This window comes from Calidris pugnax, unplaced genomic scaffold (genome assembly GCF_001431845.1).
Source record: "Calidris pugnax isolate Ruff unplaced genomic scaffold, ASM143184v1 scaffold1, whole genome shotgun sequence".
In the NCBI taxonomy this organism is placed as follows: Eukaryota; Metazoa; Chordata; class Aves; order Charadriiformes; family Scolopacidae; genus Calidris; species Calidris pugnax.
Window position 1 is genome coordinate 9,160 of NW_015090800.1, and position 10,792 is coordinate 19,951.

General features: G+C 46.4%; 2 protein-coding genes across 2 annotated transcripts; both read left to right on the plus strand.

The window, feature by feature from the left end:
- Positions 1-1,287: 1,287 nt before the first annotated feature.
- On the plus strand, positions 1,288-2,835 carry LOC106885217 (endogenous retrovirus group K member 6 Pol protein-like; the record flags this gene model as incomplete). The annotated part of the gene is made up of 1 exon (XM_014937220.1): positions 1,288-2,835. A coding segment is annotated over one exon (1,548 nt), but the record flags the coding sequence as incomplete, so codon positions are not given.
- A 58-nt stretch (positions 2,836-2,893) lies between these two features.
- Positions 2,894-4,277, plus strand: LOC106885215 (endogenous retrovirus group K member 18 Pol protein-like). Its single transcript, XM_014937217.1, has one exon. The coding sequence runs from the start codon at positions 2,927-2,929 to the stop codon at positions 3,770-3,772; it is 846 nt and encodes a 281-aa protein (XP_014792703.1). The 5' UTR covers positions 2,894-2,926; the 3' UTR covers positions 3,773-4,277.
- Positions 4,278-10,792: the final 6,515 nt, after the last annotated feature.

A 10,792-nucleotide genomic window follows, 5' to 3' on the forward strand; every position in this document is an offset into this window, starting at 1 on the left:
AGGCTCTTGAAGCGGTCCAAGGTGAGGCAAAAAAGGCCTTTTTTAAGGTTCCTGATGCACAAAGACCTCGGAAAGCCTTCATCACGATTACTCAAGAACCCCGAGAACCTTATATGCAGTTTATTGATAGATTAAAGCAGGTTTTGGAGCGTCAGGTAGATAATGGGGATGCGCGGCGATATTTGTTGTTAAAACTAGCCGTGGAGAATGCGAACGCGGATTGTAAAAAGCTCTTGAAATCCCTTCCTAACCAGAACCCTACCCTGGTTGAGATGGTAGAAGCCTGTAATAGGATGGGTACTGTAGATCATATATTTGAGGCTATGGCCGCTGCCTTTGCAGCCACGCGCGGCCCGTTGGGTCCGGGGATTTGTTACGGCTGTGGCAAACCTGGCCACCTGAAAAAGAATTGTTTAGCTACCAACACCGGCGCTGAGCCCCAGGCTCCTGGAATTTGCCCTAGGTGCAGGAAAGGACGTCATTATGCTAATCAATGTCGATCTAAGTATGATTTCCAGGGTCAGCCGATACAGGGAAACCGGTGGCGGAGCGCGGGGCAGCGACGCGCGCAGACACAAATCCCGCAGCCGATGACCCAAAACCCCCGCAGGGGGGCAGCACTGCCTCAAGTCTTCGTCCAGCGACAGCCGGTAGCGCCGGGTTGGACCTGGCAACCGCCCGCACAGTAACGGTACTCGGTTCCTCGGTTCATCTATTGTCAATGAACGTTTTCGGGCCCCCACCCCCTGGAATACAAGCGTTACTGTTAGGTAGGTCGTCTACAACTTCGTCGGGACTCTTTGTGTTACCAGGAGTCATTGACTCTGACAGCGTTGATGAGATTAAGACCATGGCATGGACCCCGTTCCCCCCCTGCACGATACCGAAAGCGCAATTAATAGTGATTCCCAAGGAGACGGGCTTCCCCCATTTCTACCCAGTCCCAACAAAGGCGGGGAGGCTTTGGGTCTACGGGGAACCCACAAATTCTGTGGGTGCAGTCCATTTCCCAGAAGCGAGCTGTATGTCAATGTACCCTCACCCGCGGGGGACAGCAAGTAGTGCTAAATGGAATCCTTGATACTGGAGCTGATGTTATGGTGATTTCTCAAGTTAAGTGGCCCCCGCAATGGCCTTTAGCTAATGTTTCCCAAGCGTTGGCTGAATTGGAGGAACTGGTAGTAGCCAACAAAGTTTAGAATTGATCCAAATTAAAGGCCCAGAGGGGCATGTAGCCTCTGTTAAACCTTTTGTGTTACCTGCTCCTATGATTCTGTGGGGACGTGATGTGCTGTCACAGTGGGGAATGTCCATTCGGACCCATTTTTAGATGGGGTCATTGAAGTGCGCGACACCCTAAAATTAACATGGAAAACGGATTCCCCTATTTGGGTAGATCAATGGCCCCTACTGTTGGAAAAGCTTTGTGCTCTCCAAGAATTAGTTACGGAGCAGTTAACAAAAGGGCATATTGCGCCTTCTACTAGTCCTTGGAATTCACCTGTTTTTGTAATTAAAAGACAAACTGGCAACTGGCGCCTGCTCCATGACCTCAGAAAAATTAATGACGCTATGGAAGATATGGGAGCTCTCCAACCAGGACTCCCGTCCCCCACTATGATTCCTCGAAATTGGTATTTGATGGTTATTGACCTTAAAGACTGCTTCTTTAATATTTCACTGCATCCGGACGATGCTCCTAAATTTGCTTTTTCAGTCCCAAGCGTCAACATGCAAGCCCTGTTGCAGAGATACCAGTGGGTTGTGCTGCCACAAGGAATGAAGAACAGCCCTACAATCTGTCAATGGTACGTGGCTAAAGTGCTTAGTCCTGTCAGGACTGCAATGTCCAATGTTTTATTATACCACTGTATGGATGACATCCTGGTGGCTGCACAACATCACGAGGTCATGGAGGAAGCTGTAGCCCTTGTCACGGCTGCCGTTGAGTCGGCAGGCCTCTGTATTGCGCCGGAAAAAATTCAGAAAATGCCACCATGGAAATATTTAGGCTGGCGCGTAAGAGCTCAAACTATAATTCCTCAATCTTTACAGATAAGAACAGATATAAAAGACTTACATGATGTGCAAAAATTACTGGGGACAATCAATTGGGTTCGACTACTGTTGGGGATTTCTACTGTGGAATGGAGTCCTGTATGTGAATTACTTAAAGGGGATGCAAATCTAAGTTCCCCCCGTAGCCTTGGCCCTGAGGCTATTGATTCTCTGCAGAAGGTTGCTGCAGCAATTGCTCACCGGCAAGCACATCGATGGGCCCCTGAGTTGCCCTTTTACCTAATCTTTTTAAATCCTGCTCGACAGCCTCATGCACTGATGTTTCAATGGGATCCTCAGAAATCAGATCCACTATTAATTATCGAGTGGGTTTTCCTGTCAAACCAACCTACAAAAACTATCTTAACACAGCATGAGATGTTTTCTTTCCTGATCATTAAAGCTAGACAGCGTCTGTTGACGTTGTCAGGAGTCGATTTTGTATCCATTTGCTTGCCTGTGACAGACGTGCATTTACAGTGCCTTTATCAGCAATCAGATGCCTTTTGCATAGCGCTGGCAGGCTACACAGGTCACCTTACATCTCACCCACCTCCACATAAACCATTAAATAGCAATTTCTCTCGGATACCCAAACCAAAAAGGAGTGATTTGCCACTACAAGCCCTCACTGTATTTACCGATGGATCTGGAAACTCACATAAATCAGTCATCTTGTGGTGGAATGACCAACAGGGACGATGGGACTCAGACATAGAGACCATCCCTGGTTCTCCTCAAATAGTAGAATTGACTGCAGTTGTTCGAGTCTTCTGAAAATGGTCTACACCACTTAATATAATTACTGATTCTGCTTATGTTGCAGGAGTCGGCAGGCCTCTGTATTGCGCCGGAAAAAATTCAGAAAATGCCACCATGGAAATATTTAGGCTGGCGCGTAAGAGCTCAAACTATAATTCCTCAATCTTTACAGATAAGAACAGATATAAAAGACTTACATGATGTGCAAAAATTACTGGGGACAATCAATTGGGTTCGACCACTGTTGGGGATTTCTACTGTGGAATTGAGTCCTTTATTTGAATTACTTAAAGGGGATGCAAATCTAAGTTCCCCCCATAGCCTTGGCCCTGAGGCTATTGATTCTCTGCAGAAGGTTGCTGCAGCAATTGCTCACCGGCAAGCACATCGATGGGTCCCTGAGTTGCCCTTTTACCTAATCATTTTAAATCCTGCTCGACAGCCTCATGCACTGATGTTTCAATGGGATCCTCAGAAATCAGATCCACTATTAATTATCGAGTGGGTTTTCCTGTCAAACCAACCTACAAAAACTATCTTAACACAGCATGAGATGTTTTCTTTCCTGATCATTAAAGCTAGACAGCGTCTGTTGACATTGTCAGGAGTCGATTTTGTATCCATTTGCTTGCCTGTGACAGACGTGCATTTACAGTGCCTTTATCAGCAGTCAGATGCCTTTTGCATAGCGCTGGCAGGCTACACAGGTCACCTTACATCTCACCCACCTCCACATAAACCATTAAATAGCAATTTCTCTCGGATACCCAAACCAAAAAGGAGTGATTTGCCACTACAAGCCCTCACTGTATTTACCGATGGATCTGGAAACTCACATAAATCAGTCATCTTGTGGTGGAATGACCAACAGGGACGATGGGACTCAGACATAGAGACCATCCCTGGTTCTCCTCAAATAGTAGAATTGACTGCAGTTGTTCGAGTCTTCTGAAAATGGTCTACACCACTTAATATAATTACTGATTCTGCTTATGTTGCAGGAATTGTTGAACATGCAGAAGCGTCTGTACTGCGTGAAGTTTTGCATTCTGGCTCATTTGCTTTATTACAGGAGCTTATCTTCCTTTTAGGTTCACCCCCTCATCCTTATTTTATCATGCATGTAAGAGCACATACCTCTTTACCTGGATTTATTGCAGAAGGAAATCGACAAACCGATTTATTAACACTACTGATACAAGTATTGCCGGATCGTATGGTGCAGGCTAAGCTTAGTCATTCCTTTTTCCACCAGAACGCTGGAGGTCTCAAACGGCAGTTTGGGCTCACTTCCCAGCAAGCAGCAAATATAATCACAGTATGTCCGGACTGTCAAAAACATTCTTTTCCATCAATAGCAGGAGGAGTTAACCCAAGAGGACTACAGAGCCTGCAACTATGGCAGACAGATGTCACTCATCATTCGGAGTTTGGTAAATGGAAATATGTACATTCCTCTATTGATACTTTTGCATTATTCGGAGTTTGGTAAATTGAAATATGTACATTCCTCTATTGATACTTTTTCTAGCGCTTTGTTTGCTTCTTGCCACACAGGGGAGAAGGCGCATGACGTCTGCAAGCATTTGATGTGTGCTTTTTGCTACCCTGGGCATACCCTCTCAAATAAAAATGGACAATGGCCCTGCATATACCTCGGCTGCAACAAAAACCTTTTTTAACTCCTGGGGTGTGACCCACGTTACTGGCATCCCTCATTCTCCTACAGGTCAATCCCTAATAGACCGCTCTCACCAATCTTTGAAACGTTTATTGCAACAACAGAAAGGGGGAGTAGGGACTGCTACCCCGGAGGAACGCCTACAGAAAGCTTTATATGTTTTTAACTTTTTGAACTGTTCTTTGTTAGATAACAACCCTCCAATAGTTCGACATTTTAACACGAATGCTTCACTTGAGGCAAGAATTAAGGCCCCAGTGCTGGTTCGAGATCCTGAAACAGGTAAGATCATGGGACCATATCCCCTTATCACATGGGGCAGAGGTTATGCTTGTGTCTCCACAGAAAGAGGCCCTAGATGGCTTCCAGCAAAGAGTGTACGGCCTTTCCGTGAATCCCTACAACAACCAACTGCTGAGACCTCTGATTATTCTCCAGACCATCCCTCCAAGCAACAAACTGACGGATCTCCTGAGGAAGGTCGGGACGACGTAAACTGAACACTGCAGGCGAAAAAGGACTATATATGAACCAGTGCAAAGAAGTATTAATTGTGGAAATTTCTTGTACTTTTTGTAATACCTGCGACCCCTGGGTCCTGTGTACATGTCTCACTTGTAAGAGGGAATGGTGGTGTAGGGCAATGCTTGCTAGTCGTTGGTGTAATAACTGCCTCTGGCGCAATGCTTTTGATCATGATCGTGCTGGGAGGATTGAAAGGAACCTCTAGCTTCCCATTTTTGCCCGCACTGCCTAAAGCTAATGTGTGGGTAACTCTAGCAAACCTCACTGGACAAGACACTTTGTGTCTTGCTACTGCTTCCCCTAATAACCCCTTTTCCACATGCCTTGTGGGTTTGCTGCTGGATATATGGCCAATACCTACAGCGATCCAACATGCATTTCCAATTAGAAATGTGTCAAGAAATGTGACTGATAATTGGGATGAGTGGACCCACTATCTCCCAACCGCTAACCTAGAACCACAAGAGATCGGGCTTCTCGGCTCAGTAAAGATGGATTTTTGTGTAAAATTCAACTACACGGGTAAGAATCAGTCTAGGGCATGGAGTGTCTCCCCTGTCCATCCCGTGTTTAGAAACACCACTGCATGGTGTAATTATACGTCAACAAACCTATCTAAATCTGGTTAAGTTCCCCCATCCTTACCACCGGGAATATTCCTTATTTGTGGGGACTGAGCATGGCCTGCAATTCCCTCTCATATTAAAGGAGGTCCATATAGCCTTGGGCGCCTTTCTGTCTTAACTCCTAACACCTCTGCAATTTTACAACATCGTCTTTCTCATAGAGCAAAGCGTGGTATTCATGCATATACCCCCGATTGTGATGATAATCTAGATTTTTTGACTTTTAGTAAATGCTTCTCTGCCTCTCTCTTGTTACCTGGCGCAGCCGCTGGAAAGGCCTTGGCAACTCTGGATAAACTTGGCTGCTGGCTTGCTAAACAGACTAATGCTAGTAGTAATGCATTATCTGACCTTTTGTTAGATGTTGACAGTATTCGACATGCTACCCTGCAAAATAGAGCTGCTATAGATTTTTTGTTACTGGCACAAGGCCATGGATGTGAGGATTTTGAGGGCATGTGTTGTATGAAGCTCTCTGACCACTCAGAATCGATTCATGCCAGTATTCAACAGCTTAAAGCAGGAGTTTTTAAGCTCCGGCAGGATGATAGTTGGGATTGGCTAGACAAACTTTTTGGAGGATGGGGTTTGTCAGGATGGTTAAGAAGTTTTGTCAAAATGGCTGTATATTATTTGGTTGTCTTTATTCTTTTGTTATTCCTTTTACCTTGCTTGTTACAATGCCTACAGAAGTTAATTGCGAGATCTATTAAGAAGATTCTTGTTGTGCAAAAGGAAGGGGGAGATGAAGGCCAGAGCTCAGCTAGCCTCAGCAAAACCTCAAGTTTTGCACAACTGATAAGAAAGGACGTGCTGGAACTCGTTGGCTACCAGCCTTGGGAGGAACAAGATAAAAATATTGTCTAGAAGGAACAGAGAGTGCTTGCTCTGTTGAGAGATGCAGACAGTAAATTGTGTTGAAAAAAAGGATGTGCTAAGGACCTTGTAGTTTGGGCAAGGAAGGTATGTTAGTGTTAACCAATGAGTAAATGCCTAGTGCTTAAAATTAGCCAATCATTAGAAGACACGCTGTTTTTGCTATGGATATAAGGAACCTAAGAAATCCTAATAAATCGACATTGACATCGACATCTTGCTTGCATCAAGCTGTGTCCCCTCTCTCAATTGCGGCACCCCGTGCCGCTCCCAGCACACCCACCCCAGTCACTTACTGGTCCCGGGGCAGATGTCCCACGTGTTGACAAGGGGCCCCGTGTTCTGGAGGAGAGTGGGGTGATGCAGCCAGACACCTGTGCAGAAGCTCTGGGGCTTCCCCGCCTGGCTGAACTCTGTGTCGGTCACCGGGATGGTGGCTTTGTCCTCCAGAGAGGGAGAAACTGAGGCACCGAGATCAAAAAAGGGTGCTCAGTGTGCAGGGATGTGCCTGAAAGCCCGTGCCATCAGCCTTGTCCCCAGGGCCAGGACCAGAAGCAGCCGTGGCTCTGGGATGGGGATGGGTGCTGTGGTGCCGGTGCCGACCCCGTTGCCCCCAGCAGCCGTACCCCAGATGGAGCTGCCCCTGTTGTCCCTGGGAAGCCAGGCCAGCGTGATGGTTGATACTGAGGTCTTGGAGATGGTCAGGCGGGGCTGGTCCGGGGGCACTAGGGAGGAGGGAAAAGCCCGTGAGCACCGTGCACGCCTGGGCTGAAAGTGCCCCAAAACTGTGTCCCCCCCAAAAGGAAAATGACAACAAGACCTCCCCCTCAGCCCTGGGCCAGTGAGAGCCCCTCACTCACTCACTCACTCACTCAAGACAGACCCTGGGGTGCTTCACCCCCCGGGAGCAGCAGGCACACAAGAACACGGGCTCACACCATCCATCGAGAAGGACCATGACCATACGGGGCACGGATGGACCCCTACATTCCCCTACAGAACCCTGTAGACCCCCTCAGACTCCTACAAACAGCTAAGAAACCCTACAGACCCCTGCAGCCCCCTACAGACCCCTGCAGAACCCTGGCAGGCCCCTACAGGCCCCTGCAGAACTCCACAGACCCCTACAGCACCCTGAAACTACCTACTCACCCCTGCAGCCCCCTACAGACCTTCCAGGCCCCTAGAGACCCTACAGACCCCTACAGACCCCTGGCAGCCCCCTGGCCACCCACTACAGACCCCTACAGACCCCTGCAGCCCTTTACAGCCCTCTGTGGACCCCTGCAGACCCCCAACGGACCCCTGCAGACCCCCAGCAACCACCTGCAGCCCCCTACACACACATGGCAGACCCCTACAAAACCCCACAGACCTCTACAGACCCCTGAAACTACCTGCTGACCGCTACAGACCCCTGTAGACCCCCGCAGACCCCCAAACCCCTTGCAGGATGAAGGAACAGAACAAACAGAATTTAGTGCTATGCAAGTTGTTGATTTGCAAAGAAAAGAAAGTATCCGTTAAACATTTTGCAAGGATATTTCTATGGTGTTCATCTATTAGAGTTACTAAAATGTTGGTACAGACCCCTGAAACTGCCTGCTGACCCCTACAGACCCCTGTAGACCCCCGCAGACCCCCAAACCCCTTGCAGGATGAAGGAACAGAACAAACAGAATTTAGTGCTATGCAAGTTGTTGATTTGCAAAGAAAAGAAAGTATCCGTTAAACATTTTGCAAGGATATTTCTATGGTGTTCATCTATTAGAGTTACTAAAATGTTGGTAAACCTCACTGATACTCTTGAAGATGATTACATGCAATAGTGGTACTGTGGATATCTGAAATAATTCACTTGTACTGCAAGCTACTGGTAGGTATAAGAACATGAAAATTTAAAATAGGTTAAAAAATCTGCCATGTATATGTAGACTTAAATGTGCACATATAAATGCTATCATTCTGGAGATCATCTACTTCTGTTGTGCCAGGAGAAACATGAATATTTCTCCTTGAGTATCCACAATTCATTATATGAAATAAGCTACAACACTCTCTTCACCCTTCTTACCACCTTTTCATCAAGAGTTAGGAAACTAATATACTTTTTTATAGTCTATCAAACATTCTGGAAATTTGCAACCTGTATAATGAAAATGTTAGTTAGGCTTGTGCTGTATCATTTGTCAACTTTTCCCCTTATTGCCTTTTCTTGTACTTGTGATATGAAATAATGGTTAAAACTTTGTCTCCCACAGGTTCCGGGTTGTCTGATTCAAGGGAATTGATGAGCTTTGCGACAGCATTCAAACTCTAACCATGGAGGCTGGCATTCCCTAATTTCTGTCATTGCTTAATGAGGATCAAGAAGATGCAAGAGGTATGTGCACCTATGTCTGCCCCTCACCGGTAGATGAGGCACCCTCACCAGGGCTTGGTCTACTCTACACTGCCTTGGTCCCTCTCCCTGAGGAGCAATTGTAACTGTTTAACAGGATGCAAGCCCTACTAGACTTGTCATTTAATTTCAATTGTGGGACCTAACACACACCTTTTAGTTGTCACCAGTAATTCACGCACTTGTCTTCCCAGCTGCACACCAGAAAAAACTAGACTTGTCATTTACCTTTCAATTGTGGGACCTAACACATACCTTTTAGTTGTCACCAGTAATTCACACACTTGTCTTCCCAGCTGCACACCAGAAAAATTCTTGGCTTGGCAGAGTGGGGATGAGCTGGAGGTCTAGAGGTTTTGCTGGTAGTCTGGACTGATTTGTTAAGCCATGAAATGGGTATATAAATTGTCATCTTTGTCTGGAGAATAGAAAGCACACAGGAAAGCTTGTACTAGAAACTTGAAAAACCCAGAAATGGGGAGTCTCATGAATAATGTTTAAGGACTACCTGAGTCTTGTACCTCCTAGCCACCCTCTAACTCACCCATTGTAAATCAACTATGTTGAGAGCAAAATAATAGTTGGGATGGATATGTACCTAGATGCTGAGCAAGGCCAGTGGGGCTCAGCTAGGATCCACTCAGGGAAAAGGGTATGGAGTTTTTCTGCGTGCACAATGAGGTGCTATATAGCAAGAATGCAAGCCCAAGTATATACGGTATTACGGTAACCTAATTTTTTTTTTTTTTATTCGTGGATATAATACCTTTTCGTTCTCATTCCATAATTTGTGTGGTGAAAGCTTGCTTTCCACCTGAAACATCCTGAGATAGAGATGACATCATTTGTCATTGCCCCAGGAAGCACTCTGACAGTTCTATTCTGTTACCTCATTATCAGATCACAGCCATGTCACTTCCCATTAATTGTGCCTGCCTGTGCCAGCCTGGATTAGTTCTGCCAGGGAAATTTACAGTACTGGGGGCCGTGACACTGCTCCCTTGCCAGCCACACACTTCCCTTTGTCACCTGCGTTGTCCCTGGACAGAGCACTGTCGATGAGCAGAAGCCTGTCTCCAGCTAGGTCAAGCCCAGAGCCACCTCAGCAAATTGTCTGGCTTGCAATTCAGCTTTGGGAAGTGATTTGCTTTCAGGATAGAAAATATAATTTTCCCCATAGCTTGATTTTTATAGGTGTGTTTGTCTCTCCCTCCCCTGCTCTCTAGTATCATCTAGCTGGCAAGCATCACTTCGCCTGGCTTGTTTCCTGGTGTCCCGAATGCTTAGAAATTATGTTCTCAGAACAATGCCTTCTCTGAACTATTAAAAATAAAATCTAGTCCTTTCAAAGCTGATACAAATACTTTGTTGGCAGAGCAGGAGCAAAGCACTGAATGAGACCTTGTGAAGAGAGCACTCTCGCCTGCGGGCAGTGGAGGACACACAGTGCTTGGCAGGACTCGGCCCCCAGGGTAGCCCACGCTGTGAAGATAATCGAGCTAAATTACGGACAGAGGGATTTTTCATCCTCCAAACATTTCAAAAATTATAGATATTGTTTAAGAGGCGTTTTATTGACCATTGTGGAAATCAGGGTTGCTTTCCATGAAACTAACAGCAGAAATAGCTGCCGCTCATCTTTTCCTCAGTAAACCTGCCCTTGCGCCTGAACCCTGGGCTTGGACTGAGCTCACGTTTAGAAAGTCTTTTAGGGCCAGATGAGTCAAAACCAGTTTGTCCTGCAAGAAGCTTTGATATTTGATATGAGGCCCCATCTGGAGTGCTGTGTCCAGTTGCCCTTGCGCCTGAACCCTGGGCTTGGACTGAGCTCACGTTTAGAAAGTCTTTTAGGGCCAGATGAGT

Coding starts and splice junctions, on each gene's coding strand:
- LOC106885215 (XM_014937217.1), top strand. CDS start 2,927: ATGCCACCATGGAAATATTTAGGCTGGCGCGTAAGAGCTCAAACTATA.